The sequence below is a fragment of the Narcine bancroftii genome, chromosome 13 (assembly GCF_036971445.1).
Source record: "Narcine bancroftii isolate sNarBan1 chromosome 13, sNarBan1.hap1, whole genome shotgun sequence".
NCBI classification, from domain to species: Eukaryota; Metazoa; Chordata; class Chondrichthyes; order Torpediniformes; family Narcinidae; genus Narcine; species Narcine bancroftii.
In genome coordinates, this window is record NC_091481.1 from 7,486,728 (window position 1) to 7,500,361 (window position 13,634).

Below are 13,634 nucleotides of genomic sequence, written 5' to 3' on the forward strand. Positions count from 1 at the left end.
CAAAGTTGATTTCTTGGTTGCTGATGGAGTTAAAAAGGATACCAAAACAAAAATAATTTCCTTTTTCAAAGTCTGAATAATCTGCATCAAAGTGGAGAATTATTCTTGGTGGTCATGCAAGAGTTTATTGGCCAATTCAGCAAAAATCCAGGTTGAACACAGCTTGTGTCCAAACAGCTGTTCTTTTGACCTTGTCCAGACTTGCATTTTAAGATCATTGATTCTTAGCATTTTCTTGTCCATGATAGTTGGCAGATTTAAACAAATATATTATAAACAGCTTTTTAGTTAGTTTACAAGTTAACTTGCCAGTTACAACATTATTATAGAAGAATACAGCCATCTCAAATGTGGCTGTCTCTTCCTCCAAATTATTGAGTTTTAGATCAACCTTTCAATTATTAATGTCCTTTCATTAAACTTTACATATTAAAGTTGAAATCATTTGCAGGAAATTAATTTCACCTGAATTTTGTTTGGGATTATGTAGTACTGCATAATATTTAATCAACCCATTCAAGGTCAGCTACAGAATACCCATTAAGAAAAATTAAGTTTCATACTGGCACAGAATAAACACGTTATATCAAGTCTATGCTAAATGTGACCTGGAGCATTATGACATTTTAGTTGAATTGGAAGTAAATTCTCACCAGAAAAATGTTCTCTCCTTTTCTTTCCCCCTCGCTTAAACAGCTATTGTCCTAGACCAGAGCAATCAAACTAAAATTGGGCTCATTCTTTAGTCTGGTTTTAGAACATTGAATGCATTGGTATATGTGGTTGTGAACATGTTTTGTTTGGCTGAGATTTTTGGCAGCCAAATTTCCTTGGGTCTTGCCGAAAATATCCCTTGTTCATGAATACTACTTCTTATTACAGGAACCAAGCAACAAACGAGTCCGGCCTTTATCACGAGTGACGTCTCTAGCAAATTTAATATCTCCCTCAAAAAATGGAGCAGTCAGGCGCTTTGGACAAACATTACAGGTACTATTTCTTGACAGACGAATTTAATACTTCTGTATAACAGTCCTTGTATTTCAGAATTCTTTATGCTGGAGGGTAAACTATTTGATTTGTGACAATGACCCAGTAAATGCATTAGTCCTCTTATCTACTGCAGATGACCATGGGTGATGCCTCCTGCCTATTAGGTTGCCCAGGCAGCTCTTGTGTGAGTCTTTTGGAGGAATTATCTGCAACCTGCTGAACAATTTATTTTTTAAAAAATCAGAGCAGACCCTCTTCTAAATACTCTTCAACTTGCATATTTTCTACACATCAACTCCAATATTTCCTCTCTGCTTCTCATTTGAAATGAGTGGAAGAAATGTGAGATGAACTGTTGAGGAAAGTCTCCACAGTGAGAATTTAGCATAGTAATTTAGCGATGAATAATTGTTCTGTTTGAATCCTTGTATTTGATGTGCATTGGTGGTGTTGCTTTTAGTTTACTCCATTAGGAAAGCAAGAATTTTGTGCCTTTTGTTCAGACCTGTACATCACAAATGCGGTTGTACTTTATGCCAAAGTTCTTGAATGATCAGTGGATCCCAAATCTTGTGGGGGTTGTTTTGTTAATGTGAATATAGTTGAAATCTCTTAACATGTTGCTACTCTAGGTTAATCTCAAATCCAATGCAGCTTTGTATGAGATGTTATCATTATTTGTTGCATTATAATCGAGACGTATAGGCAGCTTGTAAATCTTTTATTTCATGGTTAATTTAGGGAAGATCTTGAGTTCAAGGGATTTGGGGGGTAATATTCTGCATAGTTACGACACAAACAAAATAATAAACTTCTCCCAGCTTGCAGGGCTTTCAGAAAGAGCAGAGAGAGGATTTCTAAATTAATCGTTCTTCAATGGCAGTTTCCTATTTTGAGAAGAGTGGAATTGAAGTATTCAAGCAGTCTTCAGACATGACAAACTTTGTTGCCTTTTCTGGTCTGCGCTTTCAGAATGCTAATGGGTTCAATTTCTCCATCTGCAGAGATCCATCACTTTTCGTAGTGACAACAAATCTCCAGGTTGCCCTCAGAAGATATGCAGTAAAGCTTCAGCACCAACACCACCTAAAAGGCGGAATAGCAAATTATGGTCAGAGACTCTTGATGTGAGCACAAAACAGAACTTCTCTTCAAAGGAAATTAAACGACAAGAGGTACGAAGTATAAGTCATTAAGTCACTTCCATGTTGTTTGAATCTTTCTGTTGTAAGAAAATAAAAAGTGGACACAAAATAGCTATAAAGCTTAATCATAGGAAACAAATTGATAATTTAGGGTCTCTTTTAAATAACAGTGCAACTTTTCTGCATTAAAATCTAAGGATATTTCCATAAAGATAAATTATTCAAAAAAAATATTCAGACTATATTTAATCAGTTTTGGATCAGTCCCTTGTTCAATTTGACTTTGCATTGCTATCATTTGATCCAATGTCCAGATAAAGTTTGATTTTTCTAAGGACGCTCAACAGTATATCTGTTTGGACACAACACCAAATTGAAATGTTTCAGCAAGTTAATGTTGTGCTTGTGTGCAAAGTGAGCCTGTTAATTGTGACTAGCTGTTTCTATTGCATGGAGAACATGGTGTCTTTTTGCAGTTCAACCGTAATGGGTTTAACTTTAGACTAATTTAATACTCGGGCAGAATTTGTTTGCCATAAGTACATGCTATTCTTTGCACAGTTGTTTCATGCCAAGTGTATTTCATTTGTCTTTTATTTTTGTTTCTCAGGCTATATTCGAGCTTTTTCGAGGGGAACAGGATTTAATTGAAGACCTAAAATTAGCAAGGAAGGTCAGTGAGAAAATGAAAGCATAAATACAAATTTGGTTACAAATTGTTTTAAGTAGTTTAGGAAAAGCCTTCAGCTAGATAAATATTAGTTTACTCTTTGGTCAACTTTCCTTTTATAAAAGTGAAGATCCTAATCATTTCACTTGCTGATTTTGAGGCTGGATAAAGTGAAATTAATGTATGAACTATAGTTCAAATTGTAATAAAATTTGGTCAGTTGCAGCACTGCTAATTTTTAAAATTTCAAGTATTAAAAACATTAATTATATTTTTTTATTGGATTTGTCGTTTTGCTATTTAAAATGAGAGAATTGTCTACTCTTGTATGTTTTGCATAGGCTTATCATGACCCGATGTTGAAGTTGTCCATCATGACAGAAGAAGAATTAACCCAGATATTTGGAGCTCTTGATTCTTATATTCCTTTGCACGAAGGTGAATGTTTTGATGATCGATCAAGCTGGAGATGTTGATTATCTTAATTCTGTTATTTTATCTTTGCTTTGAACAAGGATATTCAAATCCGATTGAGAGGCACCAGGGAATCAACCACAGTGAGAGCAATTACTACTGTACTTCCAGGCAGTAGTTGAATACTGTCTAAATTAATCAGTTGGTAGAAGGGTTTTATGATTTAGTTTCCAATTGCAAATTGGAACTTCCGTAACACTTGAGCTTTTCCAAAATTATCTTTGAAATTAGAATTAATTTTTGAGTGGTTGGTTACGACGTGTATCCTGCTGACCAACTAAACTTGCTTTTTTTTTCCCCAATCCAGAGTTGCTGATTAAGCTTGCTAAAGTTACGAAGCAAGATGGGACAGTGGAAGAAATTGGTCACATTCTTGTGAATTGGGTAAGCTGTTTTAAAATTATTCCATGATAAATAATGCCTTAGTTTTTAGGATAAATAACTATTTGCTTGATTTAAAAGCTCCCCTCACCAAAGTACCTCATTATTAGTATGATGCAACATAATAATTGATACAAAATGGAGACTTGGGGTGTAAGGTAAAACATCATGAGATGGGAATGTGTAAGGAGTTACCCTGTACAGGGCTGTAACAAGATGTGAATGCATCCTTGTACTTACAAGATAAGAGAGACATTGATGGATTGAGAGGCAGGAAGCTAGCAGGGAAAGGATAGCAACAGTTTTAGTCATTGGACAAGTAATGATATGATGATGTTCTAAGCACGTATCCAAGGGTATAAAAAATCACCATTTTGCTGATAACGGCAGAATGCATTCTCCGACTAACATGGTTAGTTGCAAGTGTTACAATCCGGTAATAAAGAACAAAGAACCCTGATTTCGACTCAGTCTGGTGTTTGTCTCACTCATTCATGAACAAAGCAGACCTAACAGGGGGGTCACTAAAGAGTAAATGAGAGAGGCCCTTTTCTCTTGCTCAAATATGATATAAATCATTTTGAAGATCATCGTAGACCCCTTCCTTGTGCTCAAGCATGTGTTCCTTTGTGTCCAGTTGCCAAGGCTTGATGAATACAAAGGATATTGCAGTAACCAACTGGCAGCAAAAGCACTCTTGGATCAAAAAAAGCAAGACAAGAGAGTGCAGGATTTTCTTCAGCGCTGCCTGGAGTCTCCCTTCAGCAGAAAATTGGACCTTTGGAGTTTCCTGGATATTCCTCGCAGCCGTTTGGTTAAATACCCATTGCTGTTGAAGGAAATTTTGCGGCACACACCCAGTGGCCACTTGGATCAGAAGAGTCTGGAGGATGCAGTAAGTGTTTGTACCTGATATAGTAGCATTGTTTGTGTGAGGGTTCATTTTGATTCAAGCCAACACATGTATCATATTTTGTAGACTGAATTATAAAATGAGGAAATTATCTTGCCTATTGCTTCTGCATTAGCCTTCACTCATCTGGATCAATCTTGTGTCAAAGTGGTTAGCACAACTCTGTTACAGCATCAGCGACCTGGGTTCTGATCAGGCACTGTCTGTAAGGAGTTGGTACTTTCTCCCTGTATCTGCGTGGGTTTCCTCCAGGTGCTCAGTTTTCTCCCGTCCTCCAAAAAAGGTGCACAGCTTGACATGTTGGCAGCAGATTCACATTGAATATTACAGGCATAGGCTCTTCAGCCCATGATGTTGTGCCGACCTACCAAAAAAACTAAACACTCCCTACCTCATAAACCCCCTATTTTTTTTTTGAATTGTAAGAATCTCTTAAGTGCCCCTAATGTTTCACCACCCCGGCGATATATTCCCGGCACACACAACTGATGTCTTGCCTGATAGCTTTTCTCCCTTTACTTTGTACAGCTGCCCATTGACGTTTGCTGTTCCCGCCCTGGGAAAAAAGTGCTGGCTATCTACCTTATCAATGCATCTCATAATCTTGTAGACTTCTTAAGCCACCTCTCATCCTTCACTCCAGAGAATGTTATGGAACACATACACATTTACTCCATGTAGAAAGAACATGCTGACCTCCTGGTTCAAAACAAATGACGTGGAAAAATTTTTTTAAAATCTGGTAGCCATAATAGAAGATTTAACTAAATAATTGGTATCAGTTCTTGCAAGTGGCTGATGGTCAGATGTTGCTTTCTAGATTGCCATCATTCAATCTGTCCTATCAGACATCAATGTGAAAAAAGGAGAGTCTGATTGTCAGTACTACATTGACAAGCTGGACTACCTGGATGAAAGACAGAGAGATCCACGAATTGAAGGAAGCAAATCCCTTCTCTGCCATGGAGAGTTGCGAAACAACCGAGGAACAGTAAGTTGTTAGTTGTTTCTTGTCCTTAGATCATTTACTTTGGTATATTTAATCCCTGCTACAAACACAAAATACTAGTAACATTATAAGATACAGAATATTACATTAGATGGAGGTGGGTGATTTAGTAAATAACCAATGTGTTTTTTTTTTAATGAAAAATATTTTGTTTTTTTTTCCCTACTCCAGAAACTATATGTCTTTCTATTCCAAGAAATATTAGTACTGACTCGCCCGGTATCCCGTAATGACCGTCAGTGTTACCAAGTATACCGTCAACCAATGCCTGTTAAAGACCTTCTACTTGAGGATCTTCAGGATGGTGATACCAAAATGGGTGGCTCCTTCAGAGGAGCCTTCAGCAATTCTGACAAAGGTGAGGTCAAGCTTGCCCTAGAACAGTATGGCGAAGTAAACTTCTGATTTGTAATGCCTGTGTCTTACTTGATGTTTAAAATATGGAGAATTGCGTTAGTTTCGCATTTGTTAATCACAATTTAAGTGAGATGCAAGTTTTCTTAGAGTTTGATCAGGTCACAGAAAATGCTCATGGAAATACTTTAAAATTGGTAACATTTTTGCCATTAAATGTGTAGACTCGAGATGGAAATGGCCATGTTCACTAAAATGGTTTATATTTTTAATTTTTCCTCCTAAGAGGCACAGGCTTGTGGGCCTGTTACTGTGCTGTAGGTCTCAATTTAAATTTGGGTTCATTTATTCACAGCCAAAAACATCTTCAAAGTTCGTTTCCAACATGCCACACAAGGACAGTCATCACACACGCTACAAGCCAATGACATTTACAACAAGCAACAGTGGATGAATTGCATCCGAAATGCCATGTCACTCTACCAGGTGGCACCTTGTCCATCAGACCACAAAGAGCTCTTGGAACTGAACGAAGAGCCTGAGCAAGTCTCCCAGCAGGTAGCAGACCTTCCACAGGAAGGGCAGGTGCCCAGCCCCCCTGAAGGAGTAGACATGGCAGATAGTGGATCAGAAACTGGCTCCAACATGGACACAAGTGATTCTGAATCAAGCAGCCTGCGAAGCAGTATGGAGAGTGAAAATTCGGTAGAACCTTATGATTCCTTGTCAAAATCCAGCTCAGAAATGCTCGAGCAGCCGGACCAAATGACTAAGAGAACCGAAACATTAGTGTGAACATTCCTGTCCTGGGAAACAAACTCTATTTATATTTCTGTACAGTGTTCTGTAATGTAGCACCAGAATTAACTTGCCAATCTTGTTTTGTTATTCTTTTTCTCTCTCTCCTTGTACATAATATATATATATATATATAAAAGTTTTTGGCAGCTATTAAATCCAGTCATCTTTGAACTTCTGGGTTTTTTTTCTCTCCAAAGTGACTAAATCTCCTAACCCAAGAGTTTTTTTAATTATTGGGTTATTTGATGTAATAGATTTCAGTTTAAAAACCTTGTTGTAATCTTATAAATGGCATCCACTGTCTTAACCAATATTTTTATATTGTACATTCCCTGTGGTCATCCATATCCTGCAGACATTTTAAAATTTAAGAATTTTTATATTTCTTTTTACTTTGTTACATTTTCGTTAAGCAGAGTTCCCGATTAATATCACTTAAAGAAAAAAACTTGCTTAAGAGCTAAAGAAATTTTGATTTGTTTATATATAATTTTTTTTTAAGATTGCAAGTATTGTTATTTTTGGTGTTACGCAAGTCAGCCAGTGAGTCGTTCCTGTAATTGTGTTGAAGATCATTCATCTGCTGTATCATTGTTTTGTCCGTGCAGGCATTTTTTTTTAATTATTTTGTGCTTTGGACTACTGTGAGAGAATTGCCAAGAAATTTTGAAAGGTGCCAGAAAGTTGTAGAAGGTGAGAAGGATGTGTATTTAATGGACTTGAAGTAAGCTGCTTGATAAGTAGTGATTTGGCCTAGTATGTCTGTTTGCACTAGTTCTTGTGTAGCAGTCATGTTTAAACAATCAGTAACAGTACGGTAGGGTGAGGTAGGAATAGCAGCATCAATTAAGTAATTATTGTATGAGTGACTGAGTGCTGAAAAGGAGAATGGAATGCGATTGTGTATAAAATACACCTGGTAAGGAGGTTAGAGACTGATGGGCATTTCTCTGATGTACAGATTATTGGATTCAAATGTACAATAAAACTGGAAAATTAAAATCTAATTAGACTGTGCTTGTTTTAACAATAATTCCTCAGTATTTACTTTTACCACAAGTTGAATATTTCATATGTATTCATATTTAAATTAGTTTATCGTAAGCTATGGTAGATTGAATCTTTATATGTCAAAATAGCTATCTTGGACTAAGATTTTCCAATTTTATTCTAAATTGCACCTTGCAGGAAGAACCTCTTTTGCATATCATTCTCGTGCCAGGTATTTAAAAGAACCTTCCAATTCCGATCTCTCTTATTCCTACCAAATTTCCCCTTTTTATCAGAACATAAGAAATGGGAGCAGGAGTCGACCATTCAACTTGTTTAGCCTGCTCTGGTATTCATGGTTGATCTGTTGATAGGCTCATCTCCACCTACCTGCCTTACTTAGTAAAAATCTATCCAACCTTAATTGGAATATATTCATTTAGGTCACCTCCACTGCTTCAGTGGGCAGGAAATTTCATAGATTCACCACCCTCTGGAAAAAGCAGTTCCTCCTCAGTAGATCTCCATTACCCTCAATAAAAGCTACAATGGATTGTGGAACACCCTGCTCCAAATTGGTCACCCGCAGAAATATGATGCAGTCTGGAGTCTTCAAGATGGCATACAACCTGATATATCCAGGGCATTCACAACAGACCCATTCTTGTAGACTGCATCTTTGCTTTTCTCCATCTTTCTCCTCCGGTGCTGCTCTTTGCTTCCCAGTGCATTTTTGGCTAGACTGAAGCATAAATAGGGTGCTGTTGAGCCTACATTGCCTCTAGTTCAAAACCAAGGTCACCAGAACAGCAGACTCCAGTGTGTAGACAACACTTGCATATCTTTGGTGCTCAAACTTCGTCATTGGACTGCTTCACAAAAGTGCATGCGGAAAACGGTACCTTCACACTCGGAAAATATCCCCCAGCAAGCTGCCCTTTGACAAAGATAGACCTAGGGGGTGGGGGAAGGAAGAGGCGGGGGAACTTGGATCATTAACCGTGTCTCAACAAAGGCAGACGTCAGTCAAAATGCACAACCCTTTGGATTTGACGGCATCTGGTGGGGAAAATTTTGAAGATAGACCATGCTCTTTGGATCAGGTTTCAGGATTCTCTCAAGCAGCAGGAATCTCAACCCTCCTATATGCTGTTGAGGTGTGAGTTACTTGCAGGAGGCACTTCAATTCATTGGCAAGGCTTTGCAAATTCATAAAATCCCCTCTGCACTCTGTTCTGACAAAGAGTCGTGACCCCCAAAGCTAGGCCAAGATTCCTTTGCCATGTATGGGGGTACCTCGCTTTACGAAACTAAGCCAAAATGGTGTAAAGCAAAGACTCGTTCACTATTATTTGAGGCAAACAGCCTGAATGCGCCTGAGAGTGTCTGATCTCGGAAGCTAAGCAGGCTTAGGCCTGGTCAGTTCTTGGAGGGGAGATCACTGCCTAGGAACGCCAGGTGTGTAGGTTTCTGTGAAGGGTGCTGGACAAATTTGCAACTGCTTTTCAGAAGACGTGTTAAAGAATTTCATGTATGTTACATTCTGAAAATGTAGCATTATGTGACGGTATGGAACCTTTACCTTTTTTTGTAAAAGCAAAAATCCATTCAAATCCTTTTGTAAAAGCGAACAAGGCTTTCCTCGTAAAAGTGAATTTTCATAATTTCAGTATTTGTAAAGTAGGGTATACTTGTAGACAAATTTTGTTTTCCTTTTCTCTGTAAAGGTGCACAAAGAGAGGCACTAATCCAGTACAATATCAAGAGTCCCTTCCAAGACTGTCCATGAATCCCGGCACCTCCTCCAATGCCGTAACGCCAGCCACACGACCTCCTGTCTGTATCAGGAGTAACCCAAGCTCAAGGCATCCAAGTCTCCCTCCTTGGCAATCTTGTAAATGTCTTGACCAATAATTTAGTCTTGTACATTCCCTGTGGTCACTCATTTCCCGCAGCTATTTTAAAATATAATCATTTGTCGTTAATTACTTTTCACTACATTTTGATCCAGCAGAGTTCCCATGTAATATCAGTTACGTCCATTGTCCTCAGTTATTGGTTCCAAAAGCCAAATGCAATTAAGAAGCTCAAAGTTCAAATTTATTGTCAGAATGACATATCAAGGTCTCATACAAGCTTGAGATTCTTGAATTTTTTAAAGCCTCTGGGCCAGCCAGCATTTCAACTTGATGGTAGTGTGAACTGTATTCATGAAAAAGATGCAGATATAAGAGAAATGTAAACAAGGGAAGAAACATAAACTGTAAATAATGTTCAGTAATAAATAATGTACAGAGTCCTTAAATGGGCCCCTGATTTTTATTTTTTGTAATTCTTTATCACACTATGAACCATATCAACATGTGTGTATATATATATATATATATATTTATAATATATATTTATATATATATATATATATTTATATATATATTTATATATATATATAAATATTTATATATATATATATACACACACAGATGCATCTCTTTAAATATTCACAGTGACATTTTCTCTTTTTTCCCTCATTCCTCCCTTCCCTCTTCCCACCCCCTCCAAAAACAGTAAATATTGAACATATAAAATACAATAAAACAATATCTATACAAAAGCAATACAAACAAAAAAGACGTATCATCTACTTATTCACATTAAATTTGATTGTGCTTATCTTAACATTTTAGGTGGTGATGGTCCGAGGCCTGCCCTTTCTGTTATGTTCCATATATGGTTCTCAGGTTTTGGGTTTTTCAAACATTGTGACTTGGTCTTTTAAATTATGTTTTTTTTAACCAATGGGATACACTTAAACTTAGTTATATATTCCATTAATGTTTATAGTCATATAGTCCAGCGTGGCCATCTTATCTTTATTTTCACTTCTTTTCCGCCTCTTCGCCACCTCCATGCCTTTTTTCCATTACTGTTTTTTAAGTTTTCCTTTTTAATCTCAATATGACAACACACTTGAGACATGAAATACCCCACAATCCCCATAAGCAATAACCCTTAAACCCCAAATGAACCTCCCCTCCTTGGATAATGAGTCCCTGATTGAGTTTGTTGTTGAGGAGTCTGATGGTGGAGGGATAGCAACTGTTCCTGAACCTGGTGGTGCAAGTCTTGTGGTACCAATACCTCTTTCCTGATGGTAGCAGCAAGAACAGAGCGTGTGCTGGGTGATGTGGACCCTTGATGATGGCTGCTGCTTTCCGACAGCAGCATTCCACATAGAGGAGAGAGTTACACCTGTGATGGGCTGTGTCTACTTCCTTTTGCAGGGCTTTCCACTCAAATGTATTGGTGCCCCGACACCAGGCTGAATGATGCTGCCGGTCAAAACATCTTCCACTCACTACACATCTGTAGAAGTTTGCTGAGGCTTTTGATGTCGTACCAAATCTTCACAAACTCCTGAGTAAGTAGAAATACTTTCATATTTTCTTCACATTGACATTGTATGTTGGGTCCAGGAAAGGTCTTTCAAGATGGTAACTCCCAGGAATTTAAATTTGCTCACCATCTCCACCTCCGATCCCCTTATGATCACTAATGTATACTTTTATTCAAGATTCCTTTATAGTCATGTAATAAAACAGGTGTAATATTACAAAAAATTGACTTTAGTCTGCCAAAAGATTTGCTATCTGTAGAAATTGACTGGTGCTCCTTCCTGTCGAAAAAAGAACCAATCAGCTCCTTGGGTTTGAGGACAATGAGTGAGCTGTCAGCATCTGTGGCCTTTTTGGAGCCCTGCTCACCATTGACACCCTCACCAATCTTGTCTCCGGTTCTCACAAGCCACTCACCAGCAGTCTGCAGCCTGGCATGAGTCCTTCAATCACTGACTCCCATACTGGTTCCCGCCTCTGGTACTCTGCCCTGTATGGTCCACTCCCATAATGTTTATCTTTGTAGATACTGCCTGACCTGAGTATTTTCAGCACTTTGCTTTTGTCAGTACACGGAGCTCAATCTAATAGTATGGTGGATATAGAAGCCTGAACCCAAGAGCAAAGTCTCTTGAAATTGAGATATTGCAGAATCGAAAACTGTATATCAACATTAATTACTGCATGTTTTATTCCTCTGGATATCTACATTATCCAAAATAATAAATGTGATTGTATCTGGAAAGATTGTTGGAATTATGCATTCAATAATTTATTAAATAATACCTGTCAGTGTTGTATTAAAAGTTTGTTGAAAGTCTGTCACAACATCTGATCGAAGCCAGATGTTATCATTTGTATACAACTCACATTGTATTTGAAATGTTACACAAATGTGACAGTCTGGATTTGGCAAAAGCTGCCTTCTGTAAATCCCCTCTGTACAATCAAGATTCCAGACTAGAGCTGACAAAAATAAACTTGCATTATTTCCTCTTTTAGGATCTCCAGAATTACTTTTAAAATGTGACATCTGGGGTAATGTAAGAAGTTTGCAGCCAACTTGTACGCAGCAAATACATTCAACTAATGTTAAAATACCCAGAAGAAAGCTTTTTGTGATGTTGTAAAAATACAATGCTGGAGAAACTGAGCAAGTCAAACAGTGGTCTTGATGTAGCAAAGGACAGAACCAATACCATGGAAGTCTGACTCCCATCTACTCATGGATAGGGGGTCTGGAGATGAATAGCTGCATCCCACTTGAAAAGGTCGCATACAATCTCAGGAAGGGATATAACACCTTCCTAAAAATCTGGCAGCCTTCTATAGAGCATATAGGTATCTCACTAGCGCCAATATAAGGTTACAATTGCTGGCTAACCAGTAGACTTCTGTAAAGATTGTAAAACTGGTATTATCGTGCTCCATGTGCTGTACACACTGACAATGGGGTGCTTTTTTTTTATTGTTTCTTTCTCTGTTTAATAGGATGTATAGAGGGGAGAGGGTGGGGGGGGGGTGGTTCTCTTGGTGTTTTGTATTTGGTATGATTGTTAAATATATTTAAAATGACAAAATATTACAAAAGAAGATACATAACCAATGTTTCTGGCTTGAGCCGTTCATCAAGGTATGTTAGCAAAACTCCTACTATTTAGATTGTTGATTGAGGGATATGTTAGTGCAATACACAAAAGTGTGAGAGAAACTCAGCAGGTCTCTTTGTTCTACAGATGCTGTGCAACCTGCTGAGTTTCCCCTGCACTTTTGTGTATTCCAGAATTACTGTGTCTGCAGACTTTCCCGTTTAACAGGGTTTCATGTTCATTTTTTTTGTGTAAGATGGATCAGTTTTATGTTGCCTCACGTCAGTCCCATGTAAATAACATATGGTCTTCAAAATATTCAAAGGTTTTTTAAATTTACATTTTTAAAATTTTAAATGTAATTTTGTTTACAGCACAGTACAAGCTGATTCCATCCGTTTAAACCTTCGCTGCCCAATCACACCCAACTTAGCCCACAGTCTTGTACGTTTTGAAGAGTGAGAGGAAGCTGGAGCACCTGGGGAAAACCCATGCAGACACAGGGAAGACATTTTTTAGTAATGTTGATTGAGAAATAAATATCAGCCAGGATGCCTCTAGTAAAGTGAAATAAAATTAAGTTTTTAATCACATTGAGCAGATTTTATTTATTTTGTGTGGTGGTTTATAAGAGTGGTTTTATTTCCACTCACATACCACTTTAAAGTAATCCCTATGCCATACGTGCTCTGTGATTAGTAAGGGATTGCTTAAGATGGGATGTGAGTGGAAAGAAAAAGGTTGAAAGCCACTCTTTTAATCGTACCTAATTGACTCGTTATGTGCACGGTTTCATAGCTCCAAAGGAAATGGGCCAATGACAATTTTTCTCAAGCAAAATATTTCAGTTACAATTGGGTCGAGAGCAGTGATTCTCAACTTTCCCTTCCCACTCACATCCCACCTTAAGCAGTCCTTTACTA

At 37.8% G+C, this 13,634-nt stretch overlaps 1 protein-coding gene across 4 annotated transcripts in view; it reads left to right on the forward strand.

The window, feature by feature from the left end:
• The window catches only part of net1 (neuroepithelial cell transforming 1), a 79,380-nt gene extending 66,076 nt beyond the window's left edge, over positions 1-13,304 (forward strand). For 3 of the 4 annotated variants that reach the window (XM_069909194.1, XM_069909195.1, XM_069909197.1), the window contains 9 exons: positions 883-990; positions 1,998-2,168; positions 2,749-2,811; positions 3,150-3,246; positions 3,590-3,666; positions 4,301-4,558; positions 5,397-5,567; positions 5,757-5,943; positions 6,295-7,747. In XM_069909194.1, coding sequence (XP_069765295.1) covers positions 883-990; positions 1,998-2,168; positions 2,749-2,811; positions 3,150-3,246; positions 3,590-3,666; positions 4,301-4,558; positions 5,397-5,567; positions 5,757-5,943; positions 6,295-6,734 — 1,572 coding nt within the window. In that variant the 3' untranslated portion in view covers positions 6,735-7,747. Of the gene's footprint in view, positions 1-882; positions 991-1,997; positions 2,169-2,748; positions 2,812-3,149; positions 3,247-3,589; positions 3,667-4,300; positions 4,559-5,396; positions 5,568-5,756; positions 5,944-6,294; positions 7,748-11,011; positions 11,149-13,085 lie in introns of those variants that run through there. The other variant, XM_069909198.1, reaches the window with a different exon arrangement.
• The last annotated feature ends 330 nt before the right edge of the window (positions 13,305-13,634 follow it).